The sequence below is a fragment of the Macrotis lagotis genome, chromosome 1, assembly GCF_037893015.1.
Source record: "Macrotis lagotis isolate mMagLag1 chromosome 1, bilby.v1.9.chrom.fasta, whole genome shotgun sequence".
NCBI lineage: Eukaryota > Metazoa > Chordata > Mammalia > Peramelemorphia > Peramelidae > Macrotis > Macrotis lagotis.
This window is the reverse complement of record NC_133658.1, coordinates 187,615,379-187,637,325: the sequence shown is the minus strand read 5'-3', so window position 1 is coordinate 187,637,325 and position 21,947 is coordinate 187,615,379. Positions and strand designations below refer to the sequence as shown.

Genomic DNA, 21,947 nt, shown 5'->3' with positions numbered 1-21,947 from the left:
TGTTATTTTCTATATTGTATATTTATATTATATACACTTGTCTCTTTACTTCATGTATTATGTGAGGGTTATTAACAGACCAGTATTAGTTTTATTACAATAATGAAACTCAAATAGATTTTAAGAGTTGGAATCTTCATTATAAGACTTAATATCTGGAAATTTTAAAATATTTGATAAATCATTATTTAGTAAACATTTTTTATTATCTACATATCTGTAATCCATATATACTTGAATCTTTGCTTTAGGTTTCTCCTGGAGAAAACTTAGATCCAATACCACATCATTTATTGAGAAAATATGTTGGATATTCTCGACAGTATGTTCATCCAAAGTTATCTCCAGAAGCTGCTCAAATTCTTCAGGATTTTTATCTTGAGCTTCGGAAACAAACTCAGCGATTAAATGGTACACCAATTACCACACGGCAGTTGGAATCACTAATTCGTCTAACAGAGGTTAATTTCAGTTATAGATACTTTAATAATTTTTATTTTTTTTACTTTTACTGCAGTTTTGCTGTACTTTTATTAGTTTTAAAATCAGATTTGTTGTTTCATGAACAAACCCCTGGATATTTCATATACAATCAGAAAATAAAGGATATAAATTTTTTCATAGATATATTGAACACACATGAACACTGTGCTAGCAAACCAATTTCTTTGTGTTTCACTATATATTGAACACACATGAACACTGTGCTAGCAAACCAATTTCTTTGTGTTTCACTATTGGCAATTCATTCTAGCCAGCAGGACTGCTTCTTAACTCCCTGTAGAGCAGATATGACAGACCCATAATCTCCTCTTTGAAGTATCTGAAGGAAATATTCTAGAACTCCAGTTACCAAAAGTTCATAAAGATAGATATATAATGAAAATTATAGCTTAAGAATGTCAGTATTTTATTCTAAAATTTGACAGTTCTATCATGAATAACAGAAGGCTTATACTTTCATCTCATTGGTTTAACATTTCAATACTTTCGGGGTTCATGTTTTATCCATGTGAGTAAACCTCCTCTACTGATGTAGTTCAGAACACTTCCTCACCATAGAAGACAATCTTTGTGATGCCTGGGGCTAAAAAATTCATCAGCTATTTGTCAGTACTTGTGATGAGCCTCTTTGACCTTAGCTAGTATAATCTACTGACAAGAAACATTATAAGCCAACATGTGTTTATATTTAACAACTTTCCAGTTTGGTAGACCTGCTACCAGCTGTACTTCTTTTAACCTTTGATAAGCTAGGGTCATTTTTCTTTTGTAAGGAATGGGGTTAAGTGACTTGCCCAAGGTCACATAGCTAAGTAATTATTATGTGTCTGAGGACATATTTGAATTCAGGTCCTCCTGACTCCAGGGCTGGTGCTCTATCCATTGCGTCATCTAGCTGCCCCCAACCAGTATCATCTTTACCCTGTGATGAAGCCTCAGAGTAAGAAGTGTCATACTGTGTTGCTATAGTAATATTTCAGATAATCATTTCTCAATTTATAACAAGCTAATATATGTTTGGAGTTGTACCTTTAACATATGTAATTCATACAGTATAACCAACTTTACTGGTTGTATTTATTATTCTAGAGGGGGCAAATATATTTGTATTACCTACAAATATTGAAAATATCTTATGGATTTTATTGAAGGCTCGGACAAGGTTGGAATTAAGGGAAAAAGCAACCAAAGAAGATGCAAAAGACATAGTTGAAATTATGAAGTACAGGTAAGATTCACATTTTAAATTAAGCTAAGAAATGATGAAATAATGACAATTCATTGCCTTTAGAAGGTTAATTTATGTGTAACTGATTTTTCTATTGAATCACTCTTATTTCTTTAATAACAATGTGAACAAGAAAATTGTTCTCTATTTGAAACATGCCACTAATACAATAACATAATTGATACAAAATATGACATTTTAGGGGAGACAGTTTAAGCCCATTATGGTTTTGAATAGCCCTAAAATTGTCACCATCCCTACTCAATAATACTAAATACAGTAAAATCAAAGAGAAATCTCATCAAAATATCATACTATTTTATATACATGGGTACATGACTGCACTGAAAAGTACATTAAGCAGCTTCTTCATGGAAGCTTTTCCAATGACTTTCGAATGTCATTTGGACTCAATAAATGTGAAATCCTTAATTTGTACCAAAGAAAACTATAAACCACATCTTTGAACTTGAATCCAGAGCTTAAATAGAACTGAGTCAAAAGACTTAGCAGAGGGGCAGCTAGGGGGACCAGTGCATAGAGCACCGGCCCTGGAATCAGGAGGAGATGAGTTAAAATCCAGCCTCAGACACTTAATAATTTCCTAGCTGTGTGACCTTGGGCACGTCATTTAACCCCACTTAAGACCTACTGCCTTGCCAAAAAAAGAGACTGACTTAGCAGCATCCTTAAATCAGTGTTCAATGTTAATATCACTGTAATACTAATCTTAACATTTACTTTTTGAACAGTAAATGAACAACAGTGGACTTTGAAGTAACTAAGTTAAAATCTGTACAATATTTATGAAAAACAGGGACCAATACTCAAAGCAACTATAGGAAGAGTAAGAGCCTTCTGAAAAGGGAAAAAAAAAAGGCTAGATTTTCTCAGAGAACCTGATAAAAAGATTGAAAACTTAAGAAATTGTATTGGACAGATTCCACTATAAAGCAGTAAGTTGATAAGATGCCTTTGGATTTGATTAGTGTAACTGAAAGTTATTTCATTTACTTCTGCATCTCAAAAGCTTATTAGGAACTGGGGCAGCTAGGTGGCACATTGGATAGAGCACCAGCCCTGGAGTCAGGAATACCCGAGTTCAAATGTGGCCTCAGACACTTAATAATTACCTAGCTGTGTGGCTTTAGGCAAGCCACTTAACCCCATTGTCTTTCAAAAACCTAAAAAAAAAAAGTTTATTAGGAATCTATTGATTATCTCTAAGATGTTTTCACAAAAGGGGAAGTGGTGTGGCTGAGGATATAGGTCTTGTGACATTAACCTCTGGCTGCAGTATTCTTCAACATCCATTTTTTTGTTTTGTTTTTGCAAGGCAGTGGGGTTAAATGACGTGCCCAAGGTCACACAGCTAGCCACCCCTGACCACAGTATTCTTTTTTTTAATTGTTCTTTGAATTTTACAATTTTTCTCCCAATCTCACATCCCACCCCCCACAGAAGGCAGTCTGATAGTCTTTACATTGCTTCCATGCTATATACATCTATCAAAATTGACTGTGTTGAGAGAGAAATCATATCCTTAAGGAAAAAAAATATAAGAGATAGCAAAATTACATAACAAGATACCTTCGTTTAAACTACACAATTCTTTCTTTAGATACAGATAGTATTTTCCATTGCAGATACCCTGCAAAAAGTTGCATCTAATTCAGTCATTTAGCAAGGTAGAGAAAGCAAATTTTATTTTTATTTTTTAGATATTCATTTCAGCAGTTTCTTTTTTTTTTGGTGTCTTTTGTTTTATTTTTTAAATGTAAACATTTCATTTGTTTTCCAATTATATACAATAGTAGTTTCTATCTATCATTTTTGATAATATTTTGAATTTTACAATTTTCCCCCCATCTCCCTTCCCTCCCCCATCCCCCCCACAGAAGGCAGTTTGATAATCTTTACATTGTTTCCATGCTATACATTGATCAAAATTGAGTATGTTGAGAGAAAAATCATATCCTTGAGGAAAAATAAAATATAAGAGAGAGCAAAATTACGTAGTACATTGGACATTTTTTTTTTTTAAATTAAAGGTAATAGACTTACTTTGGTCTTTGTTTAAACTCCAGAATTCTTTCTTTGGATACAGATGGTATTCTCTATCACAGATACCCTAAAATTGTCCCTGATTATGGCACTGATGAAATGAGCAAATCCATCAAGATTGATCAATGGCCATGTTGCTGTTTTTGTGTACAGTGTTCTTCTGGTTCTGCTCATCCTACTCGCTATCAGTTCATGAAAATCCAGGCTTCCCTTGAATTCTCATGTCTCCTGGTTTCTAATTGAACAATAGTGTTCCATAACATACATATACCACAATTTGTTCAACCATTCCCCAACTGATAGACATTCACTCAATTTCTAATTGTTTCCCACCACAAACAGGGCTGCTGTGAATATTTTTGTACGAGTGATGTTTTTACCCTTTTTCATGATCACTTCAGGGTGTAGAGCCAGTAGTGGTATTGCTAGTTCAAAGGGTATGCACATTTTTATTGCCCTTTGGGTGTAATTCCAAATTGCTCTCCAGAAAGGTTGGATAAGTTCACAGCTCCACCAAAAATACATTAGTGTCCCAGATTTCCCACATCCTTTCCAACACTGACTGCAATATTCTTAATGCCCCCAAGTACTTTTTTTAATAGACTATTTGATGTCAAGACTCAATTGATCAAGGTGCTTACTTTTACCACTTCAACCCTTAACTTACTTTCCTGAGGTAGGAAAGTTTGTCACTACCTCCTGATGAAGTCTTACTTCTAAAAGCTCTTGAAATTAAATCTTTTGGGGACAGCTAGGTGGCGCAGTGGATAGTGCACCGGCCCTGGAGTCAGGAGAACCTGAGTTCAAATCCGGCCTCAGACACTTAATATACCTAGCTGTGTGGCCTTGGGCAAGCCACTTAACCCCATTGCCTTGCAAAAAAAAAGAAATTAAATCTTTTGTTATAACTCTAACCCAGTCAATGATCATACTGAACACAAATAACAAATTCTGAAATGACTTCTATGTCAGTTACCAGTTATCTCTTCTTAGTTAATTTTCATCATTTTAACTTTTATAATATTGTATGTTGCTTGTTATCTCCAGTGACTTTTCTGATCCATTTTGAAGCAAAATATTCATGATGTACAAGCATAAGACTTCTAAATATTCATCATATAATCTCAATAGGGCATTATGATTCTTAACTCTCTCAAGCCTCTAAAGATTCCTTTTTATAATGATTCCTATACTCATGTGCTGATTTATTTAACAAGACAACATGTTTTAACAAATAGTCAAATGTAGACATTTTAAGAAGGTGACTATGAAGAGTCTTATAAGAAAGGAAGGAAACTGAAATGCTGGTGATTCCTGTAAAAGAGATAGGGTTGGCTGTTGACTATTCCAGGTCATTTCTTACAGTATGCAAGGATCAGTATTCACTTAAATGTTATTTTTGATTTTTTGCCTTATGATCTGCAGATCTTTCTCTGGGTGGGAGTGGAAAGGGAGGTATCTCCTAGTCAACACTGGTAGCAAATAGGAGTTAACAAGATATATATTAACATCATTTGAATGAGTTTATCCAGTTTTCAAAGAATTTTTCTACTTCCATCTTCTACAATTATTGGGGGGGAGGGTTGGTTTTTGCAAGGCGTTGGGGTTAAGTGACTTGCCCAAGGTCACACAGCTAGGTGATTAAGTCTCTGAGGCCGGATTTGAACTCAGGTCTTCCTGACTCCAGGGCCTGTGCTCTATCCACTGCGCCACCTAGCTGCCCCCTACAATTAGTTTTTGTTAGTAACTAGGCTAAAGTTGTTTCTTGATAAGCTGATTACTTGTGTTTATCATGAATCTTGAAAAGCAAGATAACCAAATGTCTATTAAAATCGGTGTTTTGTTTTTGATTATGTGATAAAACCCAAATGTGCCATATCATTTATTAACTCATAGGAGAACCCATAAGACATCATTCCATTTAGCTTCCATTTCTTACAATATATGTACTAGTGATTACTGGGTAAAGTTTGCATTAAATATAAGCAGCTCTTTTAATGTTTACACCTAATCTAAGGTCTGATTGATTCTTAGTGTCTTCTGTCCTGCTCTCTGCTACAATTTTTGTTGGAGTTGGAGGGAGTTAAACAAGGCTGAGTTTTAGTTTGTATTTTTTTTTCTTTACAGAGAAAAATTTTTTATCATAGACACAAAAACTCAAATAGAATTTCTTCATTAGGCAAAGCAAGTGTTTTAAGAAAGATTTTATTTATTTTGAGTTTTGCAGTTTTTCCCCTATTCTCCCCCCCCCCAACCGCAGTCTGTTAGTTTTTACATTGTTTCCATGGTGTACATTGATCTAAGTTGAATGTGATGACAGAGAAATCGTAACCTTAAGGAAGAAAAATAAAGTATAAGAGATGGCAAAATTACATAATAAGATAACAGGTTGTTGTTTTTTTCCCCCTAAATTGAAGGTCTTTGGTCTTTGTTGAAATGCCACAATTCTTTCTCTGGATACAGATGGTATTCTTCATTGCAGATAGCCCAGAATTGTCCCTGATTGTTGCACTGATGGAATGAGCAAGTCCATCAAGATTGATCATCACCCCCATGTTGCTGTTAAGGGTGTACAGTATTTTTCTGGTTCTGCTCATCTCACTCAGCATTAGTTCATGCAAATCCTTCCATGTTTCCCTGAATTCCCATCCCTCCTGGTTTCTAATAGAGCAATAGTGTTCCATGACATATACTACATTTTGTTAAGTCATTCCCTAACTGAAGGACATTTATTTAATTTCCAATTCTTTAGTTTGTATTTTTAATGACTTCATGGGTCATCATAACCAAAAATTTCATCATGTAGTAGCTATCATTTTTGTGTTAAGCTCTTGCATACATTATCTTTTCCAAAAAAAAGTCTAACATTCTTTAAAAAATCTTTGTATTTCTGTGAAGGGGGCACCACCCATCTAGTTATCCAGGTTTGCAACGTTAGACTCATTGTGGATATCTCATTCTCCATCCCTGCACGTATCTAATTTCCTGCCAAATTGTCTCAACTTCCACAACATATATCACATCTGTCTCCTCTCCCACCACCCTGGGTCAGACTCTTGTCACCTCTCATTTAGATTACTGTAATTGTCTAATAATTGGTCTTCCTAATTCAGCTAAAGTAACATTCCTAAAGCACAGATCTAACCATAGTATTCCCTTGCTCAATCAACTCCAGTGGTTTTCTCTTACCTCTATCATCAAATACTACTCCTGTTTGACATTTAAAATTCACACTCCACAATAGCATTATCCCCTAGTCCTACAACACATAATTCAGCTATAGCTGTTTCTCACACTCAGAATTTCACTTCTTATCTCCATACCTTTATATAGGATTTCCCATGATTAGAATGATGAACTATCTTTCTTTGTACCTTGATTATGTTTAGTTTCCCTTAAAAATCAATTCAAGGGGTGGCTAGGTGGTACAGTAGATAGAGCACTGGCCTTGGAGTCAGGAGTGCCTGGGTTCAAATCCGACCTCAGACACTTAATAATTGCCTAGCTGTGTGGCCTTGGGCAAGCCACTTAACCCCATTGCCTTGAAAAATCTAAAAAAAAAAATCAATTCAAACAATACCTCTTATATGAGACCTTTCCTGATTCCCCTCCTCCCTACCCTAGCTACTAGCACCATCTGTCAAAATGACTGTCCTGTATTTTGTTTTATATATACTTAAATGTAATCTTTTTCAATGAATATAAATTCTTTTAGTAGAGAAATTTTTTTCATTTTTGTCTACATGTCCTCAGTATGTAATGCAATTCCTGGCATAGAATATGCCATTATTTAATATTTATTGTTAGAAATATAGTCTGGATACTGACATTATATTTCTTGTGTAATTCTTGTAATAAATTGTTCTGATCTGCTCACTTCACTCTGCCTTAATTCATGTTAGGTTTCCCAGATTTATTTGAAATCATTTCTTACAGCATAGTATTAAATCACACAGTATTAAACCACATAGTATTAAATCATATAGTAAATCACAGCTACTCAGCCATTCCTCAATTTATTGTTACCCTTAGTTTCTAGTTCTTTGCCACTGTAAAAAAGAGCTATTATATTTTGTACATATAGGCCCCTTTCCTTTTTTTTTCTTCTCATTGAGGCATTGGCCAAGTACTAGCATCACAAGATCAGAATGTATGTGCATATTAGTAATTTTGGAGATGTAATTCTATATTACTTTCCAGAATGGTTAGACTTGGGGTGGCTAGGTGGCGTAGTGGAAAAAACACAGACCTTGGAGTCAGGAGTACCTGGGTTCAAATCTGTCTCAGACACTTAATAATTACCTGGCTGTGTGGCCTTGGGCAAGCCACTTAACCCCATTTGCCTTGCCAAAAAAAAAAAGAATGGTTAGACTTAAGTCACAATTCTACTAGCACTTAACCAGTGGACTTTTCCTCCCTAAGTTCCTCTAACATTTGTCACTTTTCTTGTCAGTTTAGGCAATCTGTCAACTATAACAGTTCAGAACTGCTTTAATCTGCATTATTAGTGATTCAGTCTTTTTTCACATTGCCATAGATAGTTTAGAATTTCTTATTTCAAAACGCTCTGTTCATACCCTTTGGCTGTTTATCATTTAGAGAATGGCTTATACTGTTATAAATTTTAATAAGTTCCTTATATACCTTGAAAATGAGATGTTTTGAAATGATAATGAGTGAGATGAGCAGAACCAGAAAAACACTGTATACAATCTAAGAGCAACATGGGGGTGATATTCAACCTTGATGGACTTGCTCATTCCATCAGTGCAACAATCAGGGACAATTTGGGGTTGTCTGAAATGGAGAATACCATCTGGATCGAGATAAAGAGCTGTGGAGTTTGAACAAAGTTTAAGAACTATTCCCTTTAATTTGGGGGGGGGGGAACCAGATATCTTTTTGTCTGATCTTGTTATCTCTTATACTTTTTGTTTCTTCCTTAAGGATATGATTTCTCTCTCATCACACTCAATTTGGGTCAATTTACAACATGGAAACAAAGTAAAGACTGAGAGATTGCTTTCCGTGGGGGGGATGGGAGGGGAGGGAAGTAAGATTGGGGGAAAAAATTGTAAAACTCAAATAAAATCTTTAAGAAAAAAATGGAAAAAAAGAAAATGAGATGTTTATTAGACAAAATTGCTTTAAAGATGTTTTTCCAGTTTACTTTTTCTCTTCTAATTCAAGCTACATTGATTTTGTTGGTGTAAAAACTTCATTTCAATATACTCAAATTATCCATTTATCTTTGGTAACCCTTTCCTTTATTTTGTCATGCACTGTTACCCTATGCATAGATTTGAAAGATTTCTTTGTTCTAATTTGTGCATGATGTTACTCTTTATGTCTAATTCATATATTAATTTGAGGTTTTCTTACTTTATATTTTGACACGATGTTCCATACTTAACTGCCTGTTTTCTAGTTTTTCTCAAAAAACTGAATTCTTACCCCACTAGAGCCAAGTTTATTAAATGCCAGGCTGTGTTCCTTTGTTTCTGTATCTTGTGTACCTTATCCATTTCAGTACGCAGCCTGGTATCAAATTGTTTTTGATGACTAATTTTTATATAGTAAGGAGATCTGGCACTGCCAAACTACTTTTCTTTCCACTTTTTCATTATTTCTTTAAGATTCTTGACCTTTTTGTTAAAATAATTTTGTTTTTTTCTTTCATTTTCATGTGGTTGAAAGGGAAGAATAGTTAGCAATAGGTGGTAAAATTTAATTTTTAACAAAGAATAAAAGGAAAGTCAGGGGAAAACATTGACAAACAGCATCATCTTGAAAATTACTTATTGAAATTATGTACTTGAAAGTAAACTCAGAATTTATAATTTTGTGTACACTCTTATTTTGTATATAGAAATGCTCATTTTATTTAGTGAATATATTCAAAATAAACATTTTTATAGGGTTCTTTATAGTCTGAGGTTTATGACTAATTTTAAATTATTTGCCAAATCTCTTTTGTTTTAGTATGCTAGGAACTTATTCAGATGAGTTTGGGAATCTGGATTTTGAGCGTTCTCAACATGGTTCTGGAATGAGCAATAGGTCAGCAGCAAAAAAGTTCATTTCTGCTCTCAACACCATTGCAGAAAGAACCTGTAATAATTTATTTCAGTATCAACAACTTCGACAGATTTCTAAAGAGCTAAACATTCAGGTAACATTTTTTTATACAATGCTTTAAAGTTGCAAAGTGCTGTTGATGGGGGTAAGGGAGAAAAAGGAGGGATAGTCTCAGTGAGGAATCTCTACCAGTGTATTTTGGCAACCTTCTCCAGTTATTGTCTAGATGACTGAGTGGGAGTACCAAGATGTTAAGAGACTTCCCCAGACTGAGTGGAGTACCAAGATATTAAGACACTTCCCCGGGGTCATACAGCAAGATTCTCAAGCTGTCTTTTCACTGCTGCTAAGCTTTAAGATATTTTATATAATAACCTATTTTAAAGTTTGCAAAGCATTTTATTTACAATGTTTCATTTCAATGTCATGGTAAGCAAAGGTAGAAGGGGAAAACCTTGACATGCACTATAACCTTGAAAGTTGCTTGGTCAATGTTTTTATCCCCCTTTACGAGAAAACTGAAGTTCTGAGAGGGTACCTGATTAGTCTGGGGTGGGGGATGGGGTCAACTAGCTAGTAGACCATGGAATTTAAATCTCTTGACTCCCAAGTCCATTACATTAAGCACTATCCCACTGTCTCAAGGCAATGCATTAAGACTTTAAGTTACTATAGAATATTAGCAGTATACTAATAAAATAAGCATGTTTAATCAAAAATATTCAAGTGCTGTTGTGTTTTTTTTTAGATAAAATTGAGTGTTTCGCATCCCTCCTGAATTGTATTCTTAAGTTTTGTATTCTCTTTTATTGCCTTTAGTCATCATTGTAAGGCATTATTGAATTGCATAAAGCTAATAACTGTACAAGAAAGCAAGTACAGGGGCGGCTAGGTGGTGTGGTGGATAGAGCACTAGCCCTGGAGTCAGGAGTACCTGAGTTCAAATCCGGTCTCAGACACTTAATAATTACCTAGCTGTGTGGCCTTGGGCAAGCCATTTAACCCCATTGACCTTGCAAAAACCTAAAAAAAAGAAAAAGAAAGAAAGAAAATACATTCAGAGATTTTTCCACTTGTATCTACCAATAAAAATTTTTAACTATATAAGAGAATTTTAAAGTTGTTTGTATTGAGTATATTATGACAATGTTTAAAATTTGTAGTGGTTTTTATTTTCATTTTTTCCTATTTCATAAAATCTTCCTTCAAGCTATAATATTTCTACTTTGAAGATTTCCTTGGGAAGGTGTGGGTACCTTTGAGATATTGAAATGTAAAAAAGAACTAAAAAATTATTGCCTCTTGGTTTATTTTTTCAAAAAATTTTTGATGGATTGTTTTCATTTCCAAATACATCTTCCACTCCACAAAACAGAGTCATCTCTTAGACAAAAAAAAAAAAAATATATTAATCAAGGAAGACATCATATGTATGCATTTTTTCCTGGCTCTTCTTACTTCACTTATGTTCCTATGTATTCTTCATATTCACTGTTCCTTGCAACACAGACTACTCCATTACATTTATATAACATGATTTGATTAGCAATTCCCTAATAATGAATTGTCTACTTTGTTTTCAGTTCTTTGCTTCCAGAAAAGGTGCTACTGTAAATACATATTTCTATGTTTATGTTTTATTATGTGGGAACTTTCTATCTTTGACTTAACTATTCAGAAACTTCTTTAAAATGAACAGAAGGAAGTTCAAGGGAAAACAAGTACAATAATGAAAATAACATGCTGAATTTATTATAGTTTTATAAAGCAGAAGGCATAAAATTTAGTAAGTAGATTCACATTAAAATAATGGACCTTTTTTGCTTGCTGTGCATATGTAGATTCTCAGATATGGGGGGTTTTGGTGTTCAGAATTTTTTTTAAAAAAATTTTATTAGAGGTGGCTAGGGTGGCACAGTGGATAGAGTACAAGTACCGGCCCTGGAGTACCTGGGTTCAAATCTGGTCTCAGACACTTAATAATTACCTAGCTGTGTGGCCTTGGGCAAGCTACTTAACCCCACTGCCTTGCAAAAACCTAAAAAAAAATGATCATTCAACCCATCAGTTTTGTAAAAGCATAACTCATTTGGTTCTTTTAACTTTCATTATTGCATAATATTCAGTTCATATATCCTAACTTTGTTGTGGAATATGTTATTAATATATTGCCCTAAGCCTAATTTTTGCCAGATTTGCTTTTTCTATCTTCCTAGCAATTTTTGTTTGGGCTTGGGGGGGGGGGGGTTTGTTATGATTCTTCTATATTTAAGCTATTCCACTGGTTCATATTTCTGTTTAACCAGGAACCCGTATCCCAAATTGTTCAGGCCTACCCTCTTGCTCTCATCATGATCATCTCTGGGACTTTGTCACCATTGTCACTCTGGGTTGCAAAAGTCACACATCCCTTTTCCTGGGCTAGGATCTTGCCCATGGAGAAATACTACTTTCTTAGAGATGGTGATCTCCCATTGTAGTGTCTCACTCTCCAAATTTAGTCCATCACAGAGTCTGCCCAATTTCCAACATCACACATACTTTTCCATTTAAAGAGTTCTTTGATAGGACCCCTTTTCTCACTTGTCCTCTCCAAAATCAAACCTTCTGTGCTTCAGATTCATGCTAAGTTTTGCCTTTGTTATACACTGACTTTATGTCCCTTTTAGCCTCTCAGTGACCAAGGGAACTATCCAAGACTAGAAACAGCAAAAGATATTCATCTACAGACTGCATTGATAGTGTTTCTTCACTGCATATTACCTATACCAATGAAAACATGAGTCTTAAGCAGATATCCATACATAAATAATGTAAGAATTTTAATTTATTCTACAATTTGCTTACCCAGAATTTTTTTTTCTGTTCCAGGTTGCTGATTTTGAAAATTTTATCAGTTCACTAAATGACCAAGGTTACCTCTTGAAAAAAGGTCCAAAAGTTTACCAGCTTCAAACTATGTAAAGTGAGTTTCCCAGTACTGTTGGTTTTATGTATGTGTGAAATGTAGAAGAAAGTCTGTATTTATTGTCAATTTATTATTAGTCATATCATTTTCTTAAAAGCACAAAACTCAGAAAGGGTTGTAATTTTTTTTTTTAATGGTAGGCAGCCTCTTTATTCATTTTTCCATTTTCCCCCAAAGGCTAACAGTGTTTACAAATAAAGAGATCTCACTTTTTTATAAATTTTTTTCATAGTAAAATACTCAGTTTTGAAGGAGGCCCAAGATAATTATATTTAAAAGTTTGAAATTATATCTTTTTATTGGAGTTTTTATTACTTTCTAAATTAATATAAAATTTATCTTCAATTTTTTGCTTTTTTCATCTTGATATTAGTTACTGTATAATCTTTAAATTTTTAAACTCTCCAATAGGTAGTTTTCATGTATGTAATTATATTTTTATGCTTACTATGACATAGATGATACTGAAACTGAAGTGTAATCTTTTTGCTATTTAAGCAAATAATTCAGAATAAGAAGTATGTGACTGCTTTTTTTCTTTAACATTTCATAAATATAGACCTTAAGATAGGAAGAAGGCCTACAAGCTGAATTTCCTGACATGTTAATAGTTTTTGTTTTTGTTTTTTTTGCAAGGCAATGGGGTTAAGTGGCTTGCCCCAAGCCACACAGCTAGGTAATTATTAAGTGTCTGAGGTCAGATTTGAACTCAGGTACTCCTGACTCCAGGACCGGTGCTCTATCCACTGTGCCACCTAGCTGCCCCTACATGTTAATAGTTCTAAAGAGGAATTAGTAGTTTGGATTGTTTTTTTAATGAATGAATGACTTTTAAAAGTAGTTTTACTCAGTTAAAATGGTAGTTTTTGTTCTCATCACTGATTCTGAAATGATCTATTTCTTTTTATTTTTTAAAAACCTTTCCTTTTTTATGTAAATAGGAAATTTGGAGGTATTATGGTATTGCTTCTTCCCCCCACCTCAAGGTACTTGTGCTTAAGTCTTCAAGCTATTATTTCATAACCTTTTCCCCTTAAATGTTAGCCTTGGTATCTGGCTCAAACTTTATCCAATATGAAAGCAGTGATTAGGACTCATCTCTATTTGCCTCTGGCATCTCCCTAGGATTTAACTACTAATCTTAAATGAGTTGATTTGTATATACCGATTGAGTTTTCTGTTGGTAGCAGAATAAATTAAATATTAGCAATTTTTGTTTAGCTATATGTATGTGTACATTTGCCTCAGCTTTTTCTGTGGAAATCATAACCCTTATAGGAATGAAGGACCACTTTATACAGGACACGTTTTATCTCATACACTACAGAGATCCAGGTAATGTTAGTAAGCTGTTGTTCTAGAAATCTTATTAAAAGTTGCTGCGAAACCCTATTCTATACCTGCTTCTCAACTTCATCCAATCCTTCCACTATGGTCTCTGGAATACATGTTCCATAGGCAGCACATTCTGTTCCTCTTTACTGGCTCCTGTATAGCCTCCCTAGTCACCCTTTCCAGCACTGGCAGCACTTTGACTCATTCTTCTCACTGGCCAAGAAGGAGAAAGTTAAGAGTATTTCTTATTCTCCATTCACTTCCAGGTTCTCATCTGCACCATCACTTCCAGTCTCTTCACTCCACAGTTCTCTCCCAGTCTATCTCCCCTGTACCAGCCACTCAATGAACCAGTTTAAATTTGCACCGTTCTCACTTCAATCCTTAGCCCCTTTATATTGCCATTTATGCCCAGTCAAGCCTTAGCCTTGGATCAGTCCCACCATTCATTGATTTCTCTCCTATACATGTGACTGAAGGTGGAGAAAAGCATGCAATGTTTCAACTGGGTCCACTTCAAGTTTATGTTTAATTACAGTGGATTAAGGCAAAAAGAGCTTAAGTGACTTGCCTAGGATCACACTGTTAATGTCTGAGGCTTAAATTTGAACTCACTTTTTCCCGACTCCAGGCTCATGTTCTATCCACCAAGCCACCTAACTGCCTGTGTAGAAGTGTGCAAAATCTTTTGTGATGTGTATGTACCCTGCCCTCTGATATATAATAAGCTTAATTGTAGGCTCTGGACCTAACTTAAACCTACATAAAGGGAGTATGTTATTTTAAAAGTTGGCCAAAGGTAGCACTCTCCTTGGGCAAGTCGACCTCAGATCGCTTAATTTCTTTGATGCACTATCTACCCTTAACTACCAGAGGGCGCTCAAACTGAAAATGCTTCAATCGGTTCTGGGTATTAAAGTCAAACCCATTTTAGTTTTAGAGTTCACCTAAGAGGGACATGCCTCAAATCTGGGTTAATTTTAAAGGAACTACACATAGAAATTAAAAGAAACCTTCACATCCTTAATTATAGAGTAATTTGTGAGTGAGAAGAAAAGGGTGCACCTCAAAGCAGCTTTCCTATACTGCCTTTTAAATCTGATGAAATTTAAAACTGCCCTTGGTTGTTTTGACCTATTTTCTGTGCATCTCTGAAGGTCCAACCAAATCATTTATACATACAACCTAGCCACTTTTTGGTGGGTAAGGATAGAGACCTTAGATATGGTAACTATTTAAAGATCTTAAATTACCATATAGAAATATGCATATTACACTTTACATTTGCAGAGCACTTTCATTTAATTCTCATCCCAATCCTATGGGGAAGTGCTTTATTCCCATTTTACAAACTAGGAATTGGAAAGAAATTAAATAACTTGTCAAAGTCATATAGCTCTCAAGTGTCTTTGACCTCAGGTCTTCCTGATGCCATGTCTAGTACTCTATCCACTGAACCACCAATTTAAATCTGCACTGTCATATATATATATATATATATATATATATGACCTATATAATGTTGTCAGACATCCTTGATAGGCTGGCTAATTTGGCCAAACTTTTTTCCCCCTCTTTTTTACTTCTATTATAAGAGGCATTGCTAATTAAGGATTAGGGGAAGACATTCTGTAAATAAAAAAGATGTAAAAATTTTAAGATTATTATACATATAGCCTATGCATTTTCACCAGAAAAACACACAATTACCACCTTAAATCATCTTTGCCCGTGTGCCCTCACAAGCCTTTTAACAGCAACAGTTCATGTATTCAGTGTTTGAGATACTCCTGTACATCATTATATAGAAACCTATTAAAATTATAAAATGTGTTATTTACAGAAGCACATAGCAAGAGAACTTATACTTTGCTATTGAGTCTTAATATACTAAAATTAGAATTTTGCTTCATGTTTCTTCATTTTTTCTCTTTCCTTCAATCTATAACAATATGTTCTGTTCATTTATTAACTAGCAGTTTCCACTACGTTCAAGGAAATGTGGTCTAAGGAGTCAAGGACAGTTCTCTGTTAATGTTCTTGGGCGTTTAAAGATAATTTGACAAGCCACAACTTTTTTTTTTTTTTTTTTTTTAGGTTTTTGCAAGGCAATGGGGTTAAGTGGCTTGCCCAAGGCCACACAGCTAGGTAATTATCAAGTGTCTGAGACCAGATTTGAACCCAGGTACTCCTGACTTCAAGGCAGGTGCTTTATCCACTGCACCACCTAGTTGCCCTAAGCCACAACTTTTTCTTTTTTGGCTTGATCAGTTATTTTGCTATTAGGCCTTTAAGTTCAAAGTGTAAGATAAAGCTCTTCATATTTTATAAACAATTATTATAAACAAAATTGTAATGTGTCAAGTTATTTGCTATATTCTTGTATCTTTTAGACATTTTGTTTTTCTTGTCAATTTATCTATGGTAAACACTTCAGCTTGTATAATAGTTAACTTTTGGATTTGGAGCCAGAGGACATGAGTTCAAAGTTCTGTCTCTTTCTATTTTGGACAAATCATCTCTAGAATTCAGTTTTTTCATCTGTAAGATGAGAATATTATTTTAGATTGGGAGTTCTATATTTGAAAGTAATTGGTTTTCCTTTGAAATTGTATGCATTTTATTTTATGCTTTTGGAAAAAATTAGGCTTTACCATAAATGCTAGTGGGCTATGATGAAAAAAAAGTGCTAGAGGGATAAAATGATATAAACAGATCAACAGTATAGAAAAGATCTTTGAGAAGAAATATGAAATATAAAAAAAATGAGTTGGAATTCCTTACCTTTTTTGTATCATGGGTCCTGCTCTGGAAGTTCTATGAAAACCATGAACTCCTTTTTCAGAATAAATGCTAAAACTTCAGGCAGAAGTTAATTTGTTTTAAAACATGCATTTTCCCCCATTTATACTCACAGATTCCCCTAAAATCTATTTATAGCTTCCTTGAAGGTCCATACAGCATCCACATTTTCAGCCTCAGAATGAATGAAAAGTTGAAAACATCTGAAATAATGTTTTTTTCAATGTCAGTAAAATCGTTATCTAAAAAGGAACTGGAAAATAATACTTAAAAGATGATTCCTAAGATGGCATGAAAAGGGAAAAAACTGGATTATTTACCTATCAATATATATATATATATATATATATATTTTAAATGAGTCTGAAAAGATTTCTTGCTTTTGACTACAAGATTTCTCTTACTGACATTAGTGTCATAATAATTTTGTTGATCTCCTTCAATAAAATCATTTTTTTCTGTGTGCAAGATCTTGTTTCAAACATTGCAGAAAAGCACCTGTAGAGTTTGCTCTTAGACAATCAGATCCATAAACAAGCACTTTTTAAGAGCCTACTGTGCGGCCTCCACACCCGTGCGTCCAGACCCGAGGTGCCGGGGGCTGCCCGCGCGGCCCCTCCTGCCGGTGTCTGGCTGCACTTGGGCCCGAGTCTGCAAGCGGCTCCGCGCCGGCCGGGGCACGTTCAGAGACAAGCCCCCCCCCCCCCGCCTCTGCCTCCTTCCGGCCCTCCCCGGCTCCGGGGGGGGAGGGGGCCGGGCACCCCGGACAGAAGCCGCGTGGCGCCCCGAGTCCCCGCGCCGCGCGGCGGTTAACGGCCCCCGCTAACGCCGGGCGCGCTGTCGTAAAAGTGCCGTGAAGCCGCTCGCTCCCGCCCCTCTCGAGGCCGCCCGGCCCGCGGCGGGGTGGCCGGAGCCGACATGGCCGCGGCCGCGCCCCGGGGCTAGCGGGGCGGGAGGGCGCCGGGCGCCGCGCCTGTCGCCGCCGAGGCCGCCTCCGCCGCCATGCTGCCCGCCTGGCTGAGCCGGGGGTCCCGGGGGGTGCTCCGGGGCGCCGGCCGCGGCCTCTCGCTCGCCCCCCGAGCCCGCGGCGCCCTGTGCGCGGAGCGGGGGGCCCCGGCCGCGGCGGCCGGGCCCGACGAGCCCCTGGCGGGCGCCGGCGGGCGGCCCCGGCCCGCCCTGGGCCCGGGCGCCGCCGCCTCCTGCGGGGGCTGGGGCCTCCCGCCCGGACCCTGGGGGCCGCTGCCGTGCCCCCGGGCCGGCGGGGTCGCCGCGGCCGCCTTGCGGCTGGCGGGGTGCGGCCGGCGGGGCCACAGCTCCGGAGCGGGGCCGGGGGCCCCGGGCCGCGAGAGCGGGGCGCTGGACTCGGCGCGGGAGCGGCCTCCGCGCGGCCCGGTAGGTGGCGGGGCGGCGGGCCGGGGCGGGCCGGAGCGGGGGCCGGCGGGCCGGGGGGCCGGGCGGGGACCCGGAGGCGCCTGGGCGCCCTGAGCCCCGCGGTAGCGGCGGCTCCCGACGGGGGAAGAGGCCCCCGGGCGCGTCGGCCTGCGGCCCGGCGTCGTCACGCCGCGAGCCCGCGCCCATTGTTACACCTGCCGTGGTGGGGCCGCAGGGGCCGGAGTCGGGGTAACGCGGCCCGGCGGGAGCGCCCGCTGCCCGGTTAGCTAAAGCATGTTGGCATTGGGCTGCCGTCTGCTCTGAGCTTGCCGGAGCCCGGCAGAAGTTCCTTCACAAACTTCAGTCCTTTCTCGAGCATGACACAGGTTGAGTGGCATCTGGTTGGGTCATCCGACATTAGCTTCTTTAACTTTTTGAGTTTGACAAAATTATCTTAATAATCGTGAATTCAGTTGATGACATATTCTAACTGACCTGAATTATTATGACAGAAATAAAAACTATTTTGACCGTTAATTTGGCATCTATTCTAGCTTCTCCAGTCATAATTATCAAATTAATTCACTTGGATGTACAAGACTGTTTATTCTTGTTTATTTCATCTCATTGGTTCCCCCAAAGAGGAATTCTGTATGTTTTTAGTGGGTTTTGCGTTATTTTACTTTATTTACTCAGCCACAGAGTGATCTCATTTGAATATATTTAATTCACTGTATAACACAGATTCCTGGAAATGTATGTCTTTGTCCTTTGAACTTTGGGAACAGGAGAGTGTGCTCTTTTAACTTGAATTTGGACACACTCCTAGAAAGATTCAGTTACATTATTTAAGGGGGGGGGCATTCATCAAAATCCATTCTACCCTATGCCCCAGGTGTATTGTGTTAGGTGTTGTATGGTTGGTAGGTAGGTAGGTAGGTAGGTAGGTTGGCAGGGAGGAAGAGAGAATGATAATGTGGGCCTAAATAAATGTCTGAAGATTTGTATTCACTTGGATTACTGAAGGACAGTTTTATAAATTGTGAATTTCACTTTAGAATACTTTTCAGACATTTGTGTTTAAAATGAAAGTAAATTTAAAAACAGTGGTTGCCAGATTGTTAGAAAAAAATGTACCTTCAGGGGCCCGCTAGGTGGCAAGGTGGATAAAGCACTGGCCCTGGAGTCAGGAGTACCTGGGTTCAAATCTGGTCTCAGACACTTAATAATTACCTAGCTGTGTGGCCTTGGGGAAGCCACTTAACCCCATTTGCCTTGCAAAAACCTAAAAAAAAAAACTTTCCTTCAGAGAATCCTTTTTCTTAAGGGTCTTTCAATTACAATTTGATTTTTCCAATTATCTCTCAGCAATTCAGAGTTCATTTCAAGGAAATCACATTAGTTGAACAGAAATTTCTGCTTTTTGCAGCTTTTAAAAAAACTTTAGGAGCTTTTAAAAATTGAAATGCTCTCACTAGAAAAATTTCTTGTCAAAAGTATGGGATGGGGGCACCTAGGTGGTGGGTAGAGCCACCAGCCCTGGAATCAGGAGTACCTGAGTTCAAATCCCACCTCAGACACCTAATAATTACCTAGCTGTGTGACCTTGGGCAAGTCACTTAACCCTCATTGCCTTGCAAAAAACTTAAAAAAAAAGTATGGCAGTTTCTTGAAGGCAGCTGCAAATCAGCTCTTATGTCACTGTCAAATTCAAAAAGACTATTTGTGGCTTTTAAACCATTTTCAAGATGAAACCTAAACATATCGCATCAAAATCTGCTAAGGGAAGACATTTCATGGAAGAAATTAGTAGGGAGACCCTGAATTTTAGGGTGGGGGTGCTGTTTAAATCAGGTTTCCAGACCTGATTTATAAATTCTTTAAAATTTTTCTTCAGCAAGGCATTTGGATTGAAATAATCTTTAGATTGGTACCATAATGCAATGCCTTGAAGGCCAATCTACATTTGTAGCTTTATTTTATATCATTTCATATACCATATCTAAACTGGTCTAAATGATTGTTCCACAGTAGCCATGCATTTTTACTTATGTGCCTTTTTCTCATGTCACTGTAATCAGTGGATGAAATGCCCTTCTCTTGAAATCTCTACCTTTTGAAATCCAGGCAAAACTCAAAGTGATCCTCCTTCTGAAAGCAGTAATTTGTTTGCATTTTTTTCTTTTTCTTTTTCTTCCCCTCTCTTCCCTAATTAACTCACTTCCACTTAGGATACTGCTTGTAGAAGCAGCCAGGTACTGTCCTGTTTATATTTCCCTGTTAATACTTAGACACTATAACCCAATTAATACATACTAGGAGATCAGTAAATTTTGGTAGAATTAAATAGTGGCTCAAGTTAAAGCACATAGCCTGAGTGACTCTGATCAGTGGTGGGGAGGAAAGATCCTGCCACATTATTGGTTTTCTGTTAAACCACTCCCTTAATCTCCTTAGAATGTGATGGTACTATTTTTAACTTACAAAGTATATATCAATTTTTCACTTTCTTGTTTTTCTGTTTCAGTATGAAAACCCATGGACAATCCCAAATTTATTGTCAATGACAAGAATTGCCTTGGCCCCAGTTTTGGGTTATTTGATTATTGAAGAAGATTTTAATGTTGCACTAGGAGTTTTTGCTTTAGCTGGGCTAACTGATTTGGTAAGTTGTGAGTCCACAAAAAATATAAACTGATAGTAAACCACTAGTCATTTATTAAAAGTGCCAGCAAATGTTGCTGTAATCAGAAAAAAATCTATAAAATTTGAGGACAGTTACTGTTGATGATAATCTCTTAGATGTAATCTGTTCTCAGTAACAATTTTTAGGTATTCCTTTATATTTAACCATTATTTCAGTAACATAGTACTCTACATTTGTAGAGCTCTTGACAACATTTGAGATGTTTTCATGTCTTACAAAATGTTATCTGTATTTTTGCAAATGAAGAAATTGAAACAAATTAAGTAAATTGCCTAAGATTACATGTTAGTAGCAGAACTGGAACTAGAACTCGGGACTTCTGATATTGAATCCATGTTCTTTTCTGAGACTTACTGTTAATCAGTCAAATTAATATTGGGTGGGTGTGTGTGTGTGTGTGTGTGTGTGTGTGTGTGTGTGTGTGTGTGCTCGCCTGTGATTTTTTTTTTAATGAAGTTATCTTGTCTTGGATTAGTGCTGCTTTCTACTTACCTCCCCTTAAATGATGTTACAGCCACTAAATAATTATTGACTAAACAAAACCCTTTTCTAGAGTAGTCTTATTATAACTTTATACTTGAGTAGTCTTGTTATAACTTTGTAGTTTACTGTTTTCATATATATCTACAATGTTCAAATTTTCAATAGCCTACTGTTACTTTGTCAACCAATATTTAGCACATTCAGTGAAAATACAAAATATTAAAAGATCCCCAAAATAAGGATTCTCATGATTTAAAATCTTGAGTAATTTTTTGTGCATTGTTCAAAATTTTTCTTAAGATACCCTTTGTTAAAAAATGTTAATATAGTTCAGCAGTCAAGTCTATGCTTCAAAATGTACTTTGCCTAACTCAGGATATGAAAAGAGGCAAAGGATAATCCCTGCC

General features: G+C 37.0%; 2 protein-coding genes and 1 long non-coding RNA gene across 12 annotated transcripts in view; 2 read left to right on the top strand and 1 right to left on the bottom strand.

The window, feature by feature from the left end:
• Positions 1-20,964, top strand: part of MCM8 (minichromosome maintenance 8 homologous recombination repair factor) — a 63,397-nt gene extending 42,433 nt beyond the window's left edge. For 4 of the 6 annotated variants that reach the window (XM_074209487.1, XM_074209490.1, XM_074209491.1 and 1 more), the window contains 5 exons: positions 252-461; positions 1,656-1,732; positions 9,779-9,968; positions 12,746-12,839; positions 20,878-20,964. In XM_074209487.1, the coding sequence (XP_074065588.1) occupies positions 252-461; positions 1,656-1,732; positions 9,779-9,968; positions 12,746-12,838 (570 nt within the window). In that variant the 3' untranslated portion in view covers position 12,839; positions 20,878-20,964. Of the gene's footprint in view, positions 1-251; positions 462-1,593; positions 1,733-9,778; positions 9,969-12,745; positions 12,840-16,274; positions 17,312-20,877 lie in introns of those variants that run through there. The other 2 variants (XM_074209489.1, XM_074209492.1) reach the window with 2 other exon arrangements.
• On the bottom strand, positions 5,986-18,082 carry LOC141504465 (uncharacterized). 2 transcript variants are annotated; one of them, XR_012473381.1, is made up of 3 exons: positions 14,243-18,082; positions 10,846-10,897; positions 5,986-6,128 (listed from the first exon to the last, which is right to left on the bottom strand). It is a non-coding gene; the product is annotated as an uncharacterized LOC141504465 (long non-coding RNA). The 2 variants fall into 2 exon arrangements; XR_012473380.1 differs by having other exon boundaries at positions 10,846-18,082.
• CRLS1 (cardiolipin synthase 1) overlaps positions 17,967-21,947 on the top strand; it is a 32,819-nt gene continuing 28,838 nt past the window's right edge. For 3 of the 4 annotated variants that reach the window (XR_012473378.1, XR_012473379.1, XM_074209494.1), the window contains exons 1-2: positions 17,967-18,371; positions 20,878-21,015. Coding sequence is in view for 2 of the 4 variants with exons in the window: in XM_074209494.1 (XP_074065595.1) it covers positions 17,982-18,371; positions 20,878-21,015 (528 nt within the window). In the remaining 2 variants the exon portion in view is untranslated. Of the gene's footprint in view, positions 18,372-18,598; positions 18,737-20,877; positions 21,016-21,947 lie in introns of those variants that run through there. The other variant, XM_074209495.1, reaches the window with a different exon arrangement.